Consider the following 22,963-nt stretch of genomic DNA (forward strand, 5'->3'; position numbering starts at 1 on the left):
TGTGGAAGTTATTATTCCAAGTATAAACCCTGCACCAAATGTATTATACAAGTGTGCAGGGAATATGCAACCCACTGAGTAATATGTCATTCTCTCTGCATTATACAGACAATTAAACCCGACTTTTCTGTAACTGGTTAATTAATCCATCACTCTTTTTTTTATCTGAATGCATCTCTGCTCTTTGCTTTCGTCTCCCTGCAGGTTCAACGTACAGCGTCCTCTCCACTATGCCCTCTGACTCAGAAAGCAGCAGCTCCCTCAGCAGTGTCGGTATGTATAATGACCCAAGATGCCTGTAGTGTTGTGTATGTGTAGAGCCCGGTCAGACAGGGTCAGTACCATCTCCAAACAGTGCAAAATAAGAGGAACATGGCTGCATCGTGTCATGTAGGATGCTCTTTACACTGATATTAGAATATTCGTTCATTAATGCTACAAAGTTTAGAAAGTTAATGCTTTTATTTTTCCTTTAAATCCCACAGAAAATCCTCTACTAATGTCTTCCTCTTTCCTTAAGGAAACCTTGCTTTCCTTTCCCGATTTTTGACAAAGGTCCAAATGACTCAGCTGTGTTACATAAACCTCCAAAAGGACCAAATGTTGAGCCAAAGATGGACATAATCCTCTGATTTCTAGCGCTTGGTGTTCTTTGCGATGAAGAAAACATCATTGAAAATGACTCTTTCATTATTTTTAGATATTTTGTCTTTTTTACTGTCAAGGACAGAGGAAAAATGTCCTTGTTTTTACAATAAGAATATCCTCTGTAAACATCAATCGGGTACATTTTTATATCCATCACAAATGGAGCAAAAGATCTTAAAATAGTTGTGCAGGACCGGGGTAAAGACAGCTTTTTCGTCCTCTCGAAAACAGCAAAGACTTCCAATGCTCTGGAAACACAAATCTTAGTATTAGTGCTGTCAAAAATGACGTTCAATTATTCCCTCTAAAAAAAACTGTAGGTTCGAACTATTTGAATATTTAGTTTTGCGCAATATGTCCACAAGAGGGCATACCAATAAAACGAGATACAAACTTACTTGCCAGGATATTTACTTAAACATAAATATGCCTTTTTATAAGATCAACATCGGCTTCCTGCACCTTGCAAAATAAAGAAATATAATAATAAGGTTACTGTAGAACGGACATTCAACATGTGCTGTGCTGTGACAGTGGGGACTTTAAGCAGCGACGGTTTAAGTGGCGGCTACGGCAGCAATTCCAATCTGCGCTCTACCGGTCGTTGTAGCCCGGCTGTCTACTACGGGAGAAAGACTGGTTTGCCGTAGTCAGTACAACGTCAGATTGTAAGCAGTGATTATACAATTTTTTTTATCGAATTTGACACTGTAATTTCGTTTATATTCTACCTTTAGTAGTTGTATGGATAACTAGTATGTTTGTTAAATATTTCTTGGAGACATGTCGTCCGTTGCCAGCAGTAGTCAGGTTTTTGCAAGAAGCAGAAGTAGCCGTTGTTACAAATTGTTGCTTAATGTCATTAGATTCCTACCACTACGGCAACCCGTTGGAATGTTTCACAGGCGCTTTAGCTGTCCCTGCTTAAAGTCCCTAGTGTGTCTGTTATGCTGGGGGTGAGAATCTCTCTCTCTCGCTCTCTCTCGCTCTCCGGCCGGGCTGGGATTTAAACTCTCCACCATCATTACCACACGCCACACGGTTGTTTTATTAGCTCGTTTCAGCTCTAATGTAAAGTGACGTTGTCTGCATTCAAAGATGCTATGTAACGAAGAAAGCATGCGAGGACATACAAACATGCGAGAGCTCGCGAGGCAGCCGCGGTAGTGCTGATTTTTTTCATATCGAATATTCATTTTAATAATCGTTTTTTTACTACAATACGGTTTTGTACTCAAATGTATTTTTAATTTAGAATATTTGTTGACAGGCCCTACTAAGTATGCGTATAGATATGGATACAATTATTAAAACCACACATGAAGTACCAGAGCTACATTACATCACCACCAAATCCTCGAGACCACAGTTTGGTGTAGTCTTAGAGAATTTTCTGCAAATGTGCCCCAAAATAAGTCGCAGATTATATTGGGGTTCCATAACAGTCAATTCCAGCAGTGTACTCAGGGGAGGGGCAGGGGGAGCAATCACATGAAATAAATTTATAATTCAAACAGTCTAAAGAGTATGTTAAAAATGTAAATAAGTCAGTAGAGTCCCCTGACGCAGCAGCTGCAGGTTTGACTCCCATCCTCGGCCCTTTGCTGCAGGTGGTTCTCCACTCTTTTCTGTATCTCTTCAGCTGTCCTATCTAGTGTAGAAGAAAAGAAATAAAATAGCATATTGTAAACAGTTGAGTTGTCCTGGCCGCTAAAGCCCTCATGCTAAAGTAGGTTGCAGTGGTACTGTTGTCCTTCGCTAAGTTCTCTTCTAAGTTTTAGTTTCTCAGTGTATAATCCTTACATTTTACTTTCTGTCAGTAAAGCCAAGAAGATTAATCCAATGGCAGGGAGAACTCCTCCAGAGTGTCCTGATCAATAATCTTAGCCTGTGCTAATCTGCTCGCTGTCGCAGGTTCGCCTGTTAACGGTGAAGCGTCCTCCCCGCCCCCAGCTATCAACGACAACCGGCCATCCGGCGACAACCTGGACACCATCTTGTTCCAGCTCCGCCAGGTGACCAGGGAGAGGGATGAGCTCCGTAAGCGCCTGGCGTTGGCATCGCCTGGGACCACCTTCGACGACTGCAGGTGCAAAATCCTCGCCTGCCTGCCAAGATGTTGTTATTACCGTGTCTTTTGTTTTTTACCTTCTGGTAACACTTTCATTTGGCTGATGTCTCACAGAGTCTACTGTACAGTCTGTCTACTGTAAATATAGTGAAATGAATCAGGTCCAAGTTTTGACGCTGACCTGAAATTCAGTGCTTTTAGAGAAGCAAAGTTTTACTCTGGTAATGTTTACTGTCTAACTGTGGTGTCAGTGTCCTTAGCTCTGACGTGTTTTCATCAGCTCATATTCTTCTGTCTGGAGTAACGTTGACTCTCCCTTGCAGAAATGGGGCACTGACACTGGCTGATTAATTACATCTATTGTGCTCCACTTACCAGATGTTAATTGTGCAACAGATGATACAAAGGCTGCTTACATCATCGCTTACTTTTTTGTGTTTACACTTCGTCAAACATTTCATTCCTATCTTCTGAATTCTTATACAAGGCTGAGGCCGTGTCTGTCTCTATTATCCTCTTATCTTAGCTGTATTTGGGCTGCTGGAAATAGTGTTGATTCTTCTTTTTCGTCTTTAAGGCCAAATTCTAAAGCCAGTCACGACTACGAGCGTCTGAAGAGTCAGTGCATGAGGGCGATGGCAGACCTGCAGTCTCTCCAGAACCAGCACACCAAAACACTCAAGAGGTGCGAGGAGGCTGTGAAAGAGGCCGACTTCTACCAGTAAGTATTCCTCCTGTCGTTGTACCTTTTTCCTTTGTTACGCTAACAGGACTCTTGATTGTTTACCTGTATAATGCGGACTGAAAGCAATGCACCTAGTTGCTTTAATTTCTATTAAGGCAGCAGGGAATTAGTGTCAACTCTCATTATTCAAGTGCAAAGGTTATAAACGCAGGATGAGCATTCTGTCACACGCCACCTGCTGCTTCTCAGCCCAGAAACAATTACGTTTTATTGCATTGTTTTACTGGAATTGTAGCGAGTACTGGCATGGTGTTGCAATTAACCTAATTGAAAGAACATCCCTCGGAGCTACAGCTGGCTTTCCCATCGAAAGCGAATTGGCCCCCCCCAAAAAAACAGGAATTCATGGTTTTAAAAGCCTGGAAATGGAGGAATTATGTGATTGAATCATTTAGCCGAACAGCTCGTTTAAGCCGAGGCGAAAGTTCTGCAGCAGAGACTGATCATACAGTGGATGTACTACCTGTTAGAGGGTGTAGGTGGAAAGGGTATGTTTTAACATTAAGGAGCAGCAAAGGATGGTCAGATTAAGTTGAATTATTTAAAGATTTAAACTTGTAAATCTAGACATGTTAACTTTTTTTGAACGGTTTAAAACAGATCTGGATTGGCTTTGTTTTTTAAATTCTTTATTGTGGGACGACAGTATATATATTACAGTACATCAACACAAAGCAGTTTGAGCTCCCCTGCCATCCACACATTTTTCCCATTTTCGTACAGTTTGGGAGAGGTTAAGTGTGCATATAGGAGCAATAAGGAGTATATAAAGGGGAGACTTAAGAGAAAGAAAAGACATAAGCAAAAACTAAACAAAAATACAATCAATGATATTCCCATTCATTCAATACCTCCACAAAATCAGGCCGTAAGGGCCTTACATGTTTGACTCTCTTGGTCCAGCATTTAATAAACACAAGTTTCTAGAGACATAGATGAAAAGTAAACTTTTCCATAACATAAATGTAATTTACTATATCAATCCACTCTTGTCTTTTGGGGGGGGTCAGGAAGCAGCCAGCGCCTTGTGCTTTTTTTTACCAGCAGAGATCAAAACACCAAACGGATATTTATCAGGTCGCCCTGCCTGAAAATCAGCACTTCCTCAAAATAAGATGTTATAAGGGCATGAATCGCCTTCAGATATTTACTGATGTAGCACAGCTGCTAAAGTAAGTGCACGAAAGCAAACTTCTTATCAAGTCGTTATATTAAAAAGTCATGCGTTTAGAACCCCAAACAATGTTGCCTTTGATGCACAGGACAGACCAGTGTTTAATATGCTTTCTAGTGCCTTATGAAACTGTCCAGAAAGGCCTAATTACTGGGCACCTCCAAAATACATGCCAGTGATTGGCCTCTCGAGATCCGCGCTGTCTCCAACATTTGGCATCTCCTCTTGCAAAATGTGCTCTCGTTTTGGTGTAATAAAGAATTTATAAACATCTAACCAATCATCAATAGATATTGAAAGATTACCTTCTTTTCCCATTTTCTATAATGTATTCTGTAGTGTGGATTTAAAGGGGTAAACCTCCACATACTCTCAGATACACCCCTCCCCTCTTAAAAACTGTCCATAGATGAAATTACCCCTGAAACGGCTTCACTTGTAGATGCATATCCTGCTTGTTTTTAAGCTCCTGTTTACTCAGTAGCATCAGCTCGCTGTCTGTTATCTATATTTGCATGTGAAATCTGTCTCCCCTTATGTACACACGTGTGTTTCCTCTTTCCAGCATGCTGCACAGCCGCGTCTTGGGCGAGCAGACGCAGCTGAAGGAGGAGATGGAGACGCTCAGGAGGGACAACGCCCAACTTGTCCGAGAGCACAATCACGTAAAGCAGAACTGTGAGGAGCTCAAACGACTGCACGGTCAAGACCAGAAGGAGCTGGCGGACCTTCGGCTGCAGCAACAGCAGGTAAACAATCCACAGACGCACACACACTGACATTTGGGTGTCTGCTGTAGCTGACCAGATGTTATAAGGGCATGAACTGCCTTCAGATATTTACTGATGTAGCACAGCTGCTAGAGTAAGTGTACGAAAGCAAACTTCTTTTCAACCCGTCATATTAAAAAGTCATGCATTTGGACCCCAAACAATGTTGCCGGCTGCCTTTTATGCACAGGGTACTTAGTTCTAAGCAGTACAAGGGTGCTGTGACCCGTATTGGACGGTAGTGTCTCGCACAGCACCCATGGGAACACTGCAGTGCTTAAGAGCACAGGGCAGCCAAGCAGAGGGAAGTGCATACAGAGCATTTCTGAAAAGGGCAGGCGCAAAAGAAAAAGGCCTTCTGCTTGGGCAAAGGGCACACTGACCCAAACCATGTAGCTACAAGATCAGAGTATACGCAGTGTGTGCTGCGTCGACGAGGTCAAAGCAGCCCTCGGGTCACAGCGGCAGGAGGACTACATCAGCTATACCCGCAGTAATGAGACATCCAGTCCCACGGGGGATGAATAATGCAGTCTGAAGGACACACTCTTCACTTAAAACAGTTAATTTTGCAGCTCTGTCTTTTACTTTTACTGAGCTTAAAAGCAAAAAAGCCATTGTCTAAGCTGGCACAGGATTTGCTTTCACTGTAAAAATAGAGCCTGCCTTCGCTTTGATGCCATCTGCTGCTAAGGTGGGGCACAGCAAAAACAAGCTGAGCACAATTTCATCATTTTGAACACCATCAAACTTTTGCTTTTCCATACCAGGTGATGAGAGAGAAGGGCTCCTCCGAGGTGTTGAACAAACTGTATGACACGGCCATGGACAAGCTGGAGGGGGTAAAGAAGGAGTACGATGCCCTGAGCAAGCGCTACAGCGAGAAGGTGGCTAACCATAACACGGACCTGAGCCGCCTGGAGCAGGCCGAGGAGGAGAATCGGAGGCTGCAGAAGCAGATGGATGCACTGCTCAAACAGCGAGACTCGGCCATGCACTACCAGCAGCAGTACTCCACCTCGATGAGGAGGTGAAAGCATGCCTCACCTGCACACATGCAGATAAACAAGTGCTGCATAAGACACATTCAGGCTGCAGAAATCTCATAAAATTGTTAACCTAATTGATCTTCCTCCGCCCTCCCAGGTTCGATTCCGTGCAACAGGAGCTGAACAAGTCCTCCGCTCAGAACAAGGAGCTCCAGAGAGAGATGGAGCGCCTGCAGTCAGAGGTGACGCGCTACAAGAACTTGCAGCTGAAGGCGTCCAAGGACTGCGATAAGTTCAAGGAGGAGAGGGACTCCGTGTTCAACGAGTACCGCCTCATCATGAGCGAGAGGGACCAGGTGATCAAGGAGCTCGACAAGCTGCAGACGGAGCTGGAGGCCGCCGAGGCCCGACTGAAAAACACGTCCTCGGAGAGAGTGGTGGCCAGTGAGGAGCTGGAGGCGCTCAGACAGGTAGCTGGTTTCAGAATGAGCTAAATGTGCACCACTCAAGTTAATTTATCCGTTATAGCTGATGCATTGCTCAAACCATCATGACTGTTCTTACAAATTCTCAGAAACTGGTCTGAGGAAACAAGTGTAATAACAAATATGTCAGGGAATAGCTAATCCTTCTAAAAGACCACAAAGGTTCAAGTTATTGGAATATCTATTTTTGCGCAATAGATCCACAAAAGGGCATACCAATACGAGAGACAAAGTTACCTGCAGAGATATATTTATTTTAACATAAATATGCCTTTTAGAGATCAACATAGGCTTCCTACACCTTGCAAAATAAACAAATACAATAATTAAGTTGCGGTAGAGCGGACATACAGCACTCCGAGTGAGCTGTGCTGTGACAGGTATATTTATTTAAACATACCTGTCTGTTATGCTGCGGGTGAGAATCTCTCTCTCTCCGGCCGGGCTAGGATTTGAATTCTCCACCGTCATTACCACACGATTGTTTTGGGGTTTTTTTGACTGTTCCCTTTATTATAGGACAGCTAAAGAGAGACAGGAAATGCGGGGAGTAGAGAGTGGGGGATGACATGCACCAAATGATCGGCAGATCAGGAGTAGATCCTGCGATCAGTGCGTCGAGGACTGTAGCCTCTGTTCACGGGGCGCCTGCTCTACCAGCTGAGTTAAACCAGCGCCCCAAGACTTAAGTTAATTATTAACATTTGAAATGACGTGTGCATTCAAAGACGCTCCGTCACCAGGAGTGTGCACGCGAGGACAAAGAGAATGCGCAAGATATTACAATCCGGTTATATATTTGAATTTAGAATATTAGTTTACAGCCCTAACCCGCATGTCTGAATGAGCACATTTACTGTATATGGACGGGGCGGCTGTGGCTCAGCGGTAGAGTCAGTTGTCTCTCAATCGGAAGTCGGTGGTTCGATCCCTGACTGCTACAGTCACATGTTCAAGTGTCCTTGGGCAAGACACTGAACCCTAAATTGCTCACGTTAGCATAACCACCGGGGATGAATGGGCATAGATTCTGATTGGAGATTGGCACTTAGGCCTTTGCCATCAGTGTGTGAAGGGGTGGATGTGACGTAGTGTAAAAGCACTTTGAGTGGTCAGAAGACTAGAAAAGCGCTATATATGTACAGTCAATATACCATTTATATGTTATTTGATTAATCTGAAAGTCATGTGCTATCTCCTGCTGGTTTGCTGGGCAAACAGCAGACTCCAAGAAGCCACGAGTCTTAGCTTAGAAAGATCTGATCACATAACACTCCATAAAACAGCAACTAGTTCTTTTATGTTTTAGTTTTTATGCAGATTAAACAAACAAAATATCAAGTCTTTATTAACGAGCTTTAGATATTCTGGTTGGTTACTTTACTAGCTGTTTCCTCCTTCTTCCAGTCTTTATGCTAAGCTAAGCGTCTCCCGGCTCCAGTGACATACTAATTGTTGACATGTGAGAACCGTATGGATCTTCTCTAACTCTCGGCAAAAAGCATAAATTAATTTCCCAAACTGTCAAACTTTTTCGCAGTTGGATGTAAAGTTTAGAATAAAACTTTTCCTGTCATTACTCATCGCTCACAGCTTGCCTCAGAGACGTACCGTCTGACAGATACCGAGTTAACTATTCCTCTGTGAGAATTTAATATCAACCTGTCAAGCTTTTAGTCGGCTCATAACTTGGGCCAGGCTTCTCCTCTTCAGTCAGTGGATCAAAGGCCATATTCACCAAGGACACTGCATAAAAATAGTTCAGCTCCACCGCCTCCTTTTTGAAGAATATTACCGAACACTGCGGTTGACAGACAAAAGAGATTCCTAACCAGCGTTGGATCACTCTGCTTCGCCTCAGATAATTTCTTCACATCGCATTAATGACTCACAGACCTGAGATGCCCTCATTCCATGTCGCCCCCTTTGTTTCGTGGCAGGAGTTGAACTCGTCGCTGGTGGACCGCGACCGGGCCATCTGCGAGAGGAACGAGCTGCTGGAGAAATACTGCCACGAGGTGAAGGACAAGGCCGAGGCTCAGAAGGAGCTGAGCCAGGCCTGCAAGGACATTGAGATGGTCCGGGAGGAGAGGGACGTGGCACGCAAGGAGAGGACGGAGGCCATCATTCAAAGGGATCAGCTGCTCCGGGAGTACTACCAGGCCAGACAGGTAACAAATGCGCCGCACCTTAGATTTGACAGACTAAAGTCAAAGGTTACACACATGATAAAGAGCTTAGTGCATCCAGTGTGCTGTCAGTTGGTGGATTACTGGATGTCACTGGTCTGACACATAAGCGGATTTAGGTCACACCTCTGTCTGGACCTCAAAACCTGCAGCTCACATGCTGTTTACCCTTTTCAGACCTTTAAAGATGAGCTGATGTTTCAAGGTCACGATCTCGATGACAAATGCAATATTTGAAGAATAATCTTATCTCCTCGTAGAAACAAGACTCGGCCACCCTGGACATGGAACGAGCCAACAAGGAGATCGAGATGCTGAGGAAACAGTACGAGGCCATGTCGCAGGAACTGAAGGAGGCCACGCAGGAGGCTGAGGTGGCCAAATGTCGACGGGACTGGGCCTTCCAAGAGAGGGACAAAATAGTGGCGGAGAGGGAGAGCATAAGGTCAGTCTGTGAATCGGTGTGGTAAAGACTCCTGAGAGAGCTGGAGGGCAACAACAGTGTCGTAGATCTTAGAGAATCACTGGCTTATAACTGCTTCTCCAAATACACTGTTTATTCTCATATCGTCTCATCTCCTCTATTTCCTCAGGACTCTGTGTGATAACCTGCGGCGGGAGCGGGACCGGGCTGTCAGCGATTTGGCCGATGCCCTGCGTAACCTGGACGATATGAGGAAGCAGAAGAACGACGGGCTGCGAGAGCTCAAAGAACTGAAGTGAGTCTTCGACGAGGTTCAGAGAGTTTACATTTGAGGAAACGTTCAAGAAACACTCGTGTGCAAAGAATCGAAGGAAAATCCTTCTGCATTTGAGTGAGCACAGAACAACATTGCCTCTCCTCAGCCTACATTGTGTGCTGCACTCTCTTTGTCTCTCTGAGCTGTTGTGCTCAGTGTGTGGCAGGGCGTAAGCTGTGATATTCTGCCTTTGGAGACAACATAGTTGTTTGCCTGGCGCCGTGCCTGCACGCCCAGATTAAAAGTGTAATCCGGAGAAGCTGCAGTGTTTTGGAGACACATACTCTCTGCGTTTCTCGCTCTCTCTACTCCCCTTGCATTCGAATGCCTTCATATTGCATGAAAAAGCTCCCTCTGCTGGCCAAATAGTATTTTACAACTATTTTTGAGTTAGATGGGTGATGCAGCATGAAGTGACTTTGAGAGTTTCCTGCTCTACCCTCTGTAAAGAACAATGTAAGATTGGGGTTTTAATGTCACAGCTACCCTCAAGGCATGCCTCAATAGGACACCATATATCTTCCTGACACCGGGGCATTGTGTGCATTCTACTTTTAGTTTTCATATGCTTAAATATACATTTGATTCCCTAAACTACAGAAAGTGTTTGCTTGGGTTAAAAAGGGCACAAAGCAAACTTTTAGAAAGTATACAAAAAGTTTGAGTCTAATATAAACATGAAAACAAGGTCACACATGTATACTTTACAGATTTCTGCATGTTATTTAAATCCTTGATGTATTCTTGCTGGATTTTGCATCTGTAATAATGCTCCCAGTGTTTTTACTCCCATCAGAAAAAAGCCATGCAAAATCCATCTAGAGGAGAGGAAGTAATCTACAGGGATAGAATTACATGCAAACATATGAAAAGAGGAAGTTTGGGCTTTATAAAGGTCAAAACATGTATACCTTCCAAATGTTTGCATTCATTTTCAATCATACCTTTTATTCTGGCGGGATGCTGCATCCATAATAATGCTCTCAGTGTTTTTACTCCCATCATTATGCATGCAGAATCCATCTAGAGCAGAGGAAGTAATCTACATGTATAAAACCACGTGCATTTGAAAGAGAAAAGAAGTTTGAGCGGAATAACCACATAAAAAAGGTCAAACGATGTTTACTTTCCAAATGTTTGCATACATTTCTCCCTTGTTTAATCATGCCTTTATTCTGGCGGGATTCTGCATCCCTAATGCTGCACACTGACTTTATTCCAAAACAGAAGAACAGCAAGCTTTTAGTTCGAAAAATAGTTTCCACTGTGCAGACTGGTTGTGTGTGAATCCTCAGTTCTGTTGTCCGTGCCCATCCATCCCAAATTGACTCACCTTTGACCCTGTGTGCCATGTCCTCCTTTGTTTAGGGAGAAGATGGAGAGCCAGCTGGAAAAGGAGGCCCGGTTCTGTCAGCTAATGGCCCACAGCTCACACGACTCCGCCATCGACACGGACTCCCTGGAGTGGGAGACAGAGGTGGTGGAGTTTGAGAAAGACAGGGTAAGAGCAGTGCTCAGCTCTGATTACTGAGAGTGATTTGGTGACACGCCAGTGTCCAGAGAGCCAGTGGAGCTTTGCAGACGGCCAAGAGTTGATGATATTGAAATGAGGCTGTCAAAATGAGTGATTATACTGACTTTTTTTTATATTATCGCGCTTTTGCAGGATGACATGGATTTGAAGGCACTTGGGTTTGATATCGCTGAGGGGGTAAATGATCCGTATTTACCAGGAGATTGTGGAATATTTGTTACAAGGGTGGACAAAGGAAGTATCGCAGATGGAAGGTTAAGGTACGAGACGACTCAACAAGCTCTCATGCATGTTTTTTTTTAAGTAGTTTATCATATGTCTCATCATGCATCCTCTTGTGTTTCCAGAGTGAATGATTGGTTATTGAAGATTAACGACATCGACCTGGCCAATAAGGACAGGAAGCAGGTGGTGAAGGCGGTCCTTAACGGTGGAGGTTTGATCAACATGGTGGTACGAAGAAGGAAGTCTCTGGGAGGACGGCTCGTCACTCCGGTTCACATCAACCTCGTGGGGCACAAAGGTACATTAGAATGCTCGATTTCCTAACTTGATTATTAATATTTTTCCTCTTTACTATGCCTTGTTGTGAGCTGAACGGTGGTGCAGTGGTTAGCCTCACAGCTAGAAGGTTCCTAGTTCGAGTCCTGGCTTTCTTTGTGGCGTTTGCATGTTCTCCCTGTGCATGCATGGGTTCCCTTAGGTACTCCGACTTCCTCCCACAGTCCAAAGACATTCCTGTTAGGTTCATTGGTGACTCTAAATTGCCTGTAGGTGTGAATGTGAGCTTGAATGGTTGTCTGCCTCTATGTGTCCGCCCTCTGATTGACAGGCGATCAGTCCCGGGTGTACCCCGCCCCTCTCGCCCAATGACAGCTCAAGCGCCCCTCCAACCCTGAACAGTATAAGCAGTATAGATAACGGACGGATGCCTTGTTATCGCATGTTTTCTTGTGTATGACCCCATTTTTTCCTCTGTGTGTCAGACAGTGGAATCGGTCTGGAGAGCGGTGTGTTCGTCACTGCCCTCGTCCAGGGCAGCCCGGCAGCCCGGGAAGGCTCTCTCACAGTTGGAGACAGACTGATCGCCGTGAGTTTCCGTTCTCTTTTATGATTTTCTTCTTTAGTCCCTCTCTTCCTTGCAAATCTACCACACTCCAGCTCCCACAGGCTCTTTTTGCTTTCTAATCCAGGCCTTGCTCCTTTCCAGTATCCACACTCCAAACCCCCCTGATAAGGTGGGATTTGGTTGAGTGTGTGAGGTAGAAGGAGGAAAGTCTGCCGCTTTGATTAAATCGTCAAAAAAACTTGCCGCCTGCGTGTGCTAGGTGGAGCTGTCTGTGCACACACAGCAGCAACACACTCATACTTGAGGGGATGGAGGAGAGGTGGCAGACAGGGAACTATGCGGCTCCGTATTTAGCACAAGAGATGAGGTCACTGTTTAAACCTAATCTGCCTGCAGCGGAAGAATCTTAACTCTCCTATTAGTTTGAAATTAAGCATGAAACCTGTGCATAACCTTTTAAGTCCCAAAGAACTTGGATATCTCTGCTCACCAATTACTCCTCCATGAAGCCTGGGAACTGATATATATAAGATGATAGCTTATTTGCAACCGCAATTAGCAATGGTAAGTACAGATGATGTGTTAAGAGATCCTAATCGAGGAAGAGTATCGTGTTTTATGCCCTTGTGGTTTAAAATCACGTTGGTGTATCAGGTTATTTATTATTTATTAAACACTTATTTAAAAAAAAAAAACAGTCCAGAGTGCTGAATCTGCAATAAAATATGCATCAGATGCAATTGAGAGTCAGTAGCTGAAATCCACGGATCAGAGATCCTCGATAAAACTATCACACTTGTTCGAAGTTAAAGCAGAAAGTTCTTTCCTGAAGCTTTTTATGTGATAAAGCTCAGCCTTATATATATCACTCTCTTTGCTCTTTAACATCTCAGACCGTTTTAAAAGATCTCTCGAGTCGAGCCCATTGTGATGCAAATGTGCTGATTGCCGTGTGAGTGTTCTTGAATTGTGCTGGCCTAGATTTCTCGTGGTTTTCACACTGCGGCAGAGTGCGGCACATCTCGGGCCCCAGGCACGCGCCCGATCAGGAGATATGTCACCTGTATGTGTTTGTAGATGCGCACCTATTTCTTTGACACTGACACACACGAGCCTTAGAGGAGTTACAAAAGTTTAACCTGCTTTGTTTGAGTGATGAAGGACCTGTCCTTATTTTCAATGTCTTTCTCCGCAGATTAATGGCATCGCTCTGGATAACAAATCGGTGACAGAATGCGAGGCTCTGTTGAGGAGCTGCAGGGACTCTCTCAGCCTCTCTCTCATGAAGGTGGGACACACTCTCTTTCTATGTCATCCCTGCCAAAGATCCTAAAGAACTCTCTACTTTTGCATGCCCTACATAGCAGTCTTACTTCAACAGTGATTTGTAAGAAGTTAATTATCTCATGCATTATAAATTAATTTGCCAGGGTATCATTTAAAATTAATGTTCATTTGGTGTGGCTAATTCCTTCATCTGTCCTCCCCTCAGTTCTTCCCTCACAGCACATCAGGCCAGAACATCTTTGAGAGTCTGCGTGATTCATCGGAGAAGTCCAACGGGCGCGTTCACCTCTCGGAGATCCACTCCCGGAACAGCCGCAACCTCAAACACAACAGCTCGACGCAGACTGACATCTTCTGCCCGGATGTTGGTAGCACCAGCACAAGTAGCATCTCCGGGGAGAGGAGGAAGGTCAGAGGGGAGTCCGATGAGGCGTACAGCGACATCAGCAAGCCGTTCTCTACGGGTTCCCTCCACGCGACCGGCCTTCGCCCAGCCTCCGACCTTGGCACAGGCCGCTATGGGCCAAGTGCCTTCCAAGAGTGCTGTCCCTACACGAAGGCGCCTTCCTCCTTGCCCTTTGACCCTGTCTCTGCCTCGGACTGCATCACGATGGAGACGACCCTGGAGAAGAAGCACAGCGGGGGCACGTGGCCAAAAATGATGGTTGGAGGTATGTCGGTTGCTCCAGATAACAGCAGCCCGATCACAGCAGCAGCCCAGCTCTCCATCTACAAATCGCCCAAACAGAGGAAGTCCATCTTTGACCCAGACACGTTCAAACGCCCTGAAACGCCTTCCTCTAAGATGGAGTACATGGCAGCCAATCAGATCGCAGCGGTAGCCGCTGCCGCCGCTGCAGCTTCACACTCCCCTCAGCCTTCAAAGACAGAGTCCCTCTCCTCCTCCTCCACTCCTACCCCGACCCCTCCAACCCCGCCCACGCGCAGTGACTCCTTTAAGTTCAAACACAAGCATCAAAGCAGCTCCGCCTCTGACTGCACCATCACCTCAGAGGGCAAGGGGGAGGCCGCCATCTCCATGGCTGCGGGAGAGGGCAGAGAGAGGAGCGAGCGAGAAAGAGACAGGAACGGAAACCACTACTTCCTGGACGGGAAGGTGCTGACCTCGAGGAAGTCCTGTGACGAGGACATCGGCAGAACCAGGGGGGAGGAGCCTGAGGTGAAGAGGCCCCGCCCTAAATCTGCCCCCGCCCTTAGACGTAGGATGACCCCGCAGACCATCACTCTTCCTACCTTCCAAGTGAGTCAATGTAGAAATTAAACTACTGTAACTTCTCAAATAACAGCAGGTTGTTAAATTAAAGAACCGGAGCGGTTAGCGATAAACGACTCACAGCCAAGACTTTCTGTTCAGCGTTTCTGTGATTTAATTTAATTAACTGGTCTTACTTTTGCCAAAATTTCAACACCATGATGCAGATTTGTAAAAAGTAAATATGCTTTGTCAGGTCTGTCCTCAAGAGGAGAAGAAAACTACTTTTAAAAAGCTTGTTTGTTGAACGGAGGTCGGCGCGATCTGATGCGTTCGAGGAAGTCGGGGGAATCCTAACGCTGAACGGCTTTCGTGACACATCGTCACATTTTAGATCTAGCTTAGAGCTTTAACATTTATCCGAAAAGAATCAGGTACTGGGAAAAACAGCGCAAACAGAGCGGATCATAGAACAATGAGGCTTCATACTATAATATAACAACATGTACAGAGGGAATTAGAAATAACGACCTGCGTAAGCCTGCTTCATATAAACGCCTGGTACCCTCTGCAGCTGAGGTAAATAAAGGCCCCGCCCACTATTTGAGAATTTCCAAGTCCTATGGCATAAAAAAACAACTAGAAAACGGTGGCACAGATCTTCAAAAGCAGGAAATAGGAACAAACAGTAAAATGATACTATATCTTTATAACTGTTATGGCCATTCAGGGTAATAACGTTAGGGTCCTTAAGTCCTTAACAGTTATTATATTGCGAATTATAAACACTGCCTTGGTACTTCTTGTGTTAAGGCCTTTAAAAAAAGATCAGTAGTCTTTACGTGGTTAATTTCCTCCTCTGTCGTTCGTCCTGCTCCCTGCGCCGCTTCAATGCAGCTTGATCAGAAGCTTTTCTAACAAAGCGGCGAGAGCATGATCCATTTCAGAAGAGTTTGAATTTAAACTGGCACCAACATTTTCAAATCATCCCAGCGGGCCAGAGAATCCATTTTGTAATAGAATTTACAGCCTGGTCAGAGTTATGCCTCTGGGACTTGCCTCTTAGCCAGCGTGTCGGAGTGATTGATGCCTCTGCACTGGTACAGCCACCCAGCCCAGGAGCTGAGTCAGTGCCTGGGGCTCAGACTACCATGCCTGGCTACCTCTCCGGGCCCTGAAGCACACAGGAGAGCGCAGCGGGAGATAAATGTTCATTTCACTGTTATGGGATGTTCATGCTGTCATTTTTCTCATATGCTACCTGTCTCCAGTAAAGGGTAGAGAGTTTCTCCCAAGACATAATGGTGTTCTGTTACCCTGCAGGGGAGATGGTAACTGTTTCTGTCGTTCATCACAGAGTTACTCTAACGACGAGCATTCGCCAGAGCCCAGGGACATGCTGCGTTCCTCCCCCAGCCGCTCCCACAGGCACAGCGTCGGCTTCGTCCCCACCGTCTACAACGGCTCCCTACCTCCTAGTGAGTCTGTCGAATGTTTACATAAACACACGCTTGCATGCTCTCGCCAAAATCATTGACTCCCACCTCTCTAACGCTTTCTGTGTGATCTCTCAGATTCAGCCCACCGGGGTCTGGCTCCTTGCCCCGCTGTGACAGCCGTGATGAGGAATCCAGTGTACACCGTGCGCAGTCACCGCGTTCACACCAGCAACTGTCCGTCTGTCGCCTCACAGATCTGTCACCAGCACTCCCACACCAGGTTACACCCTTGTGCACTTATATTAGACAGAGCCCTGTTATAAAGACTAATATTCTGCAGTCTGCTTCTCAAAGGAACTGTGAAATATCTTGCATTTTCACATAAGTGCATAAACAGAATTATACGTGTGTTTCCTAACGCCTTATTTTTTGTCTGTGCAGCCCCCAGCACCAGGGTCGTCTGAGCCTGGACCTGAGCCAGCAGAAGCGTGCAGGCGAATACTCTGAATCCTCGTCATCACGCAGCAGCAGAGCTTCACACGGTACAAACTCACTGCCCTCCAGCGCACGACTCGGTCAGTCCGACACGCACGCATGCACGCACACATAAAGGTCACAGACTGGATGTCCGTTTTTTGTTTGCTATTATGCCACAGTGCTCATTTCTGTATCGTCTCTTCCATCTGCCAGGTTCTTCCAATAATGTCCAGTACCGCACTGAGAGGATCAAAATCCCCTCCACTCCCCGCTACCCCCGCTCCATGCTGGGGTCAGACAGAGGTACTGCGATTTAAACTCACTACATGAGAATTGAAAACCTTTAAAAGCTCATTAAGACAATAGGTCTATCTATTTTATATCTCTTTTTAAGTCTGTCTCCACAGCCAGGCCTGGTTTTGTCAGTGTCTATGAGTTTTCTAATCAGTCTGTGTAAGTTGAGGTGAGATTTGACACTACCACTCACATTAAATACTCTGATTAAGTAATCAAAACTGCCTAATTCAAACCTCTTTTAAGTGGTAATCTCGAAGATCTCAGTTTCTTTCTTTTTGGCGGCACCTATGGCGATAATTGCGGGAGCACACTTCAAATATCAAAACAGTGTTGCAATGTGACGTCCACGGTTGGCTCCGGTTGTAACTCTTGATTTTCCTCGCTGACGGTCGCTTTCCTTTTTAGTTTGCCTTCATCTGAGTGGCGAATTTGTTTCTTTTTCTTTGTTTTCATCTGCTGTCATTGTACACAACTGAAGCCAAAATAGCCCCTGTGACAGGGAGGCTTCATTTGAAGGCAAAGTGGCGCAGTAGAGATCGGCGGGTGGAGCCGCTGCAGCCACTTCCGCTGACCAAAACCAACACTTAAAGATATCATCACTATAAGTTCTCAGTTTCGTTCTATTGGGCGACACCTGATGGCAATAAAAGGCAATTGCAGGCCCATACGTGATTTTCCTCGCTGATGGTCGCTTTCCTTTTTAGACTGTTTGCCTTCATCTGAGCGTCAAATTTGTTTCTTTTTCTTTGGATTTTCACTTATTGTTGAAGTTGTATCTGTAGTCATCGATCTTTTCTTTGTTTGTTCAGCCATAGTAGATTACTGTTTACTCGCAACACTTGCAGAGACCGGAAAAGCCGCCGCTTAGCTCCGCCTACCCTCTCTGGCAGACCAACCACTGCTGGATGATGGAAAACGCGTCACTAACTGGGCGCCGCTTGGTGATGTTTTCCGCTGAAGTCGCCACAGACACCCAATCTGTAATACTGCGAATGCAAAGGCTTTCATCAGTGGGCCATAGGCTCAATCACCAGTGCCTTACCTCATTCTGCGATAGATAGAAACTTAAAATCTTCGAGATTATCACTTTAACTTTTGGTTAGCACCAAATTATGACTTTTATTTCCTCTGCAAAAGTTTTAATGTGCATCCAGAGCAGTTAGATAGTTTAGAAAGAAAAATAATGTGTCCAGGTGTAAATAGGCCTGAGGCAATTCAAGATCTTCTTACCCAAGCCTGCACCTCAGCTGGTTAGAGGCATATTTCATACATTTTTTATTACCAATAAACATGTGAGTCCAATCTTCTTTAATGAAACAAAGCTTCCATATGCAGACATAGAAACCCAAAGACACAAATTGCCCACCTGCAGCTCATATGTTAATGTCCTTGTATAAAGTTTCAGAATATTTGTGTTAGAGGTGTTTTTATAAAAGCTTTATATAACAGTGCTTGGAGTTACCGTTTACAGTTGTAATCACATTTCAACGCTTATCCTGTCCCTTCCTGCTCCTCTCCCCCCCGTTACTCCAGGCTCCCTCTCGCACTCTGAGTGTAGCAGTCCCAGTCTCATCACGCCGCCACAATCACCACTCAATCTGGAGACTTCCTCGTTCGCCAGCAGCCAATCGCAAGGCTCCATTTCCACTTTACCTCGGATCTCGGTCAGCCCTGTGCCGATAGGGGAGCGCAGGAAAGACAGGTAAGAAGGAATCAAGTGCTGACGGATACATATTTCAAAAAGCAATATACCAGAGTACTAACTGTCCCTCCCCGGGTGATTGACATATCTGAGGTATTGGAATGTTTCGGAACTCATCAAATAAATGTGTTGACAATTTTCTGATCTGGTGTTTCAAATGTTTACAAGTGGAAGTTTCCTGCTACAGCTGACCTGTCCAGAATATCAATCAGACAGCAGCTGTGTAGATGTTGCAGATGCTGGGTGAATGATGGGGAGTATGATTATAAGGATGGCCTCTGAAGCGGATACAATATGGCCTACGTCTGCCCTCAGGGATCCTCCTAGGCTATTTGAAAAGGCGTTGCCAGGCAACAGGTCCATCATGGTCAGAGCTGTGCAATCCCTCATTGAAATTCAGATTGAAATCCTATTAAAACTGGAGAAATAATTTCACGGAAGCCTCTTGCTGTTTCCGGAAGAGAAGCGGGGATCTGTCAGTGTGTTGAGATTTTCTTCTCCAGCTTCTCTGTCCCATTTTTGTATCGCCGACACGTCTCGGTCTTTTACACTGTTACTGTCTCTGTATGATATCTATCTGTCCCCACCATTCTCTTTATCTTCCTCCCGCTTTCCTCTCTGCAACCCCTCCGCTTCCAGATCTCTGTACCGTAACAGATCTTTTCTAAGGATTCCTCTGGCTGCAAGGCCGAGGTTCTCCTCTCTCAGGAGCCTCAGGTTCGTTATCCATCAAAGTGCTCAAATCAAGCGAATGCCCCCTCACCTTTCCTCCAAGTTCACGTTGTTCCCATGCTTCAGTGCAGTTAGGTAGAATCGCAGAATTGAGCAGAATAGTTTGGAGCAGAATTTGTGATGTTTTTCTTCCCTCTAAAAAATGTGGTTTAACCCCAGGTGGCTAGTTTTCTGCATGCTACAATATTAGCGCCTTTGAAGATAGACCTTGTCAGCTTCACCTGCTGACATTCCTAGGTTCAGTGTTATTTTCCCATGTCTCCCTCCATGTCGGAAACCCACTCTATTCTCAGATGTTGCATGCGGCATCCATGCTCTATCGTGACATGGACAATATGCATGCGTTTGTTCTGGCCTCAAGCCAAGTCACCCTTTAGTCTGCAGTATGTATGTTATGCAACGGTATTATTATTTAGCCTGGAGCTCCCGGGTCATGGTCTTGTTTGTACACCACCACTCTGTTTACCCCTCGTCTCTGGCTGCTTAATCCATTCCTCTGATCTGCCATCATGGATTTGTATCCCATGTCCAAAGCCAACTTGTTATGAAGACACTTAAAGTCCATGCAAATCTCCTTCATGCGAGGGGATGTCACTTGCTTGTGCTTTTATGGTGTCGCACACAATGTCTCTGTGCTTCAGACCGGTTCAGTGTCTTCTGTAAGCCGGGCGTGAAGTGGTGATCTGGAAAAATTACCAATTTACAGGCCTGGGGGGGTTTAATCTGAGGGTCAAAATCCTGTCCTTAGTCCAAATTATAAACATTATTAATCCAGATATGATTCTGTATAACTAGAGCCAAATCATGTGCAGCAAGTTACTCTCCAGAGCTGTAAATAATACATGAACTTCCTCCTGTGGGTATCCTCTAACTGCTTTTCTGTGCTGCGATTCACTTACGCACATCCCTCCTTCCCACCAGGCCTTACTTGGAGGAGCCGCGCAATGTCATTGTGCACAAAGGTGCCGAGCCTCTGGGCATCTCCATCGTCGGCGGAGAGAACGGAGGGATCTTTGTCTCTAAAGTTACTGGAGGTAGCATCGCCCACCAGGCGGGTTTGGAGTATGGAGACCAATTACTGGAGGTATGAACCACCTACTGTATGTCGAAAAGGTTAGAGCTTCAAACTGCATGAAAAAGGATGCTTTGAGGATGCAGGAAGCAGAACAACATAGGAGCAGTCTAACACTCGCACTACTGTTATATGGTTGCTTCGAGGCTGCTGCCTGCCTGCCATACGTTTATGTGAGAGGCTTCACTTCCTGGAAGCCTGTGTTCATTAGTGTTGTCACAGTTCCCAGTATTTTAATACATGCTGAAATGCATTCACTGGGAGTGAAATGGCTGAGCAAACTGAAATCCTGTTGCAATGTCACATAAGGGTGGCCTATACGGTAGTTTTCTAGCAGGTGGTTTTTTTTCCCCGATGTTTTTTAATGTAAATGAATTCATCCTATCACAGCTGTGCAGAGACCTTGTTCTTTTTTTGGCATGCCCATATTGTATGAATTTTGATTTTATAATATCTGGACCATTAACTGTATAAAAAGATGGACGACATGACAGCTCCCTAAAAGTGAAGCCAAACCCTCTCTATCGCCCCCTGCTGACTGGCTGCAGTATCGGTCATAAAGCCCGCCTTCTCCATGTTAACAGATGAGACATGAGTCAAACTATAAAATCAAAATACACGCCAAATAAATGTTACTCAAACATGGTTTCTGTCATTATAGTTAGTTCTTATCATGCTGTTTTACGTGATTTATTTATTTTAGTTATTTGATGCTGTAAAAGGATGATTGACAGCTCTGTTGACAAATACAGCTCCTGCAGCCGATCTGTTCTGAATTAGGAGAGTAAGCAAGAGTCATTGAAGTTTCCATACCTGTGAACGTCTGCTTCAGACCAGCGCAAGAAGCTGTTCTGCTGTTAAATACGTTCAACGTGCGCTATCCTTGCTGTTTTTTTAAGTTAAGATATAATCTTAAAGATTTTCATTTAAATAAATGTCTGTTAAGTCTTTATCTATCGCCGAATGAGGTAACACAATGGTGATTGAGCCTATGGCCCACTGATGAAAGCCTTTGGCTTTGCAGTATATAGTATTATTATGGACTGGGTGTCTATGGCGACATTCGTGGAAAAGTTAGTGACACGTTTTCACCCAGCAGTGGTTGGTCTGCCAGAGAGGGTAGGCGGAGCTAAGCGGCTGCTTTTCCGGTCTTCCAGTGTTGCGAGTAAACAGTAATCTACTATTGCTGAACAAACAAACAAAGATGGATGACTACAGATACAACTTCTAAAATAAGTGAAAATCCAAAGGAAAAGGAACAAATTCGACGCTCAGATGAAGGCAAACAGTCTAAAAAGGAAATCGACCGTCAGCGAGGAAAATCACATATAGGCCTGCAATTGCCTTTTATCGCCATCAGGTGCCGCCACGAAACTGAGATCTTTGAGATTATAACTTTTAAGTGTTGGTTTTGGTCAGCGGAAGTGGCTACAGCGGCTCCACTCGCCGATCTCTACTGCGGTTCCCCGTCACGGGGGCTATTTTGGCTTCAGTTGTGTACAATGAGGGCAGAAGAGAACGCGTCATCTATCTATATATGCAGTCATTGGTCTGGACGAAGAAAAAAAACATTTAAATGCAGTTTTTTCAAAAAGGATCCGAGCCACCTTTGGAGGTGGTTTGAACTGATCTGACTCTTCACATCCATCTCAGTCCTTCTGCTCAAGCTGCTTTTATGGATTTCAAAGAGTCCTTTAAGGGACTGAGCAGAGTTTCCATGCTTTGCAGATCATAGAGAATGCACTCTTTTAAAGTTTTGGAAAATGGATGTAAAACTAATCCTCTTTCAACTCTTGTGAATATCCTCTCCACCAATTACTTGCATGACTCAAAACCTTTAAAAGACCAGGCACATACTGTGTTGAGATCTCCTGAAGCCCTCTTCCTAACTTCACTTTCCTTTTTTAGTATAACGGCATCAACCTGCGGAACGCTACGGAGCAGCAAGCTCGACTCATCATCGGCCAGCAGTGTGACACCATCACCATCATGGCCCAGTACAACCCACACATGTACCAGCTGGGCAACCACTCGCGCTCCAGGTAACATGATGTTTCTCGCAGTGAAAGTGCCTAGGGATGTTCAGTGTGGGGCCAGTGTCCCAGGTGTGCTGAATCAGTCCCGCAAAGTGTTTCAGTTTAACAATGACATGGATATTTATATTGCTTTTATACGGCCAGGTGTTATTTGAATGCGGCAGTGAGGCCAGATGATGCAGTTTCATTGCATTTACGCTTTTATTCTTGGCTGTATGAACAGAAAGTAGTCCCTGAGACGACAGCTGTTCACCCAGGTGCCAAGTGTAAACATGTAATTAACTGAAAAGCAGT

At 45.0% G+C, this 22,963-nt stretch overlaps 1 protein-coding gene across 4 annotated transcripts in view; it reads left to right on the forward strand.

The window, feature by feature from the left end:
• The first annotated feature begins 210 nt into the window (after positions 1-210).
• dlg5a (discs, large homolog 5a (Drosophila)) overlaps positions 211-22,963 on the forward strand; it is a 32,583-nt gene continuing 9,830 nt past the window's right edge. For 2 of the 4 annotated variants that reach the window (XM_069658552.1, XM_069658553.1), the window contains exons 1-23: positions 211-273; positions 2,563-2,737; positions 3,297-3,440; positions 5,204-5,387; positions 6,179-6,438; positions 6,555-6,867; positions 8,823-9,053; positions 9,332-9,516; positions 9,665-9,790; positions 11,180-11,312; positions 11,478-11,605; positions 11,693-11,868; positions 12,332-12,435; positions 13,610-13,702; positions 13,907-14,962; positions 16,272-16,392; positions 16,489-16,633; positions 16,795-16,928; positions 17,044-17,133; positions 18,661-18,829; positions 19,469-19,546; positions 20,483-20,645; positions 22,542-22,675. In XM_069658552.1, the coding sequence (XP_069514653.1) occupies positions 231-273; positions 2,563-2,737; positions 3,297-3,440; positions 5,204-5,387; positions 6,179-6,438; positions 6,555-6,867; positions 8,823-9,053; positions 9,332-9,516; positions 9,665-9,790; positions 11,180-11,312; positions 11,478-11,605; positions 11,693-11,868; positions 12,332-12,435; positions 13,610-13,702; positions 13,907-14,962; positions 16,272-16,392; positions 16,489-16,633; positions 16,795-16,928; positions 17,044-17,133; positions 18,661-18,829; positions 19,469-19,546; positions 20,483-20,645; positions 22,542-22,675 (4,385 nt within the window). In that variant the 5' untranslated portion in view covers positions 211-230. The remainder of the gene's footprint in view (positions 274-2,562; positions 2,738-3,296; positions 3,441-5,203; positions 5,388-6,178; positions 6,439-6,554; positions 6,868-8,822; positions 9,054-9,331; positions 9,517-9,664; positions 9,791-11,179; positions 11,313-11,477; positions 11,606-11,692; positions 11,869-12,331; positions 12,436-13,609; positions 13,703-13,906; positions 14,963-16,271; positions 16,393-16,488; positions 16,634-16,794; positions 16,929-17,043; positions 17,134-18,660; positions 18,830-19,468; positions 19,547-20,482; positions 20,646-22,541; positions 22,676-22,963) is intronic. The other 2 variants (XM_069658554.1, XM_069658556.1) reach the window with 2 other exon arrangements.

The sequence above is a fragment of the Semicossyphus pulcher genome, unplaced genomic scaffold (genome assembly GCF_022749685.1).
Source record: "Semicossyphus pulcher isolate SPU_LCO1_2020_fin unplaced genomic scaffold, fSemPul1.0.p SCAF_12, whole genome shotgun sequence".
Classification (NCBI taxonomy): domain Eukaryota; kingdom Metazoa; phylum Chordata; class Actinopteri; order Labriformes; family Labridae; genus Semicossyphus; species Semicossyphus pulcher.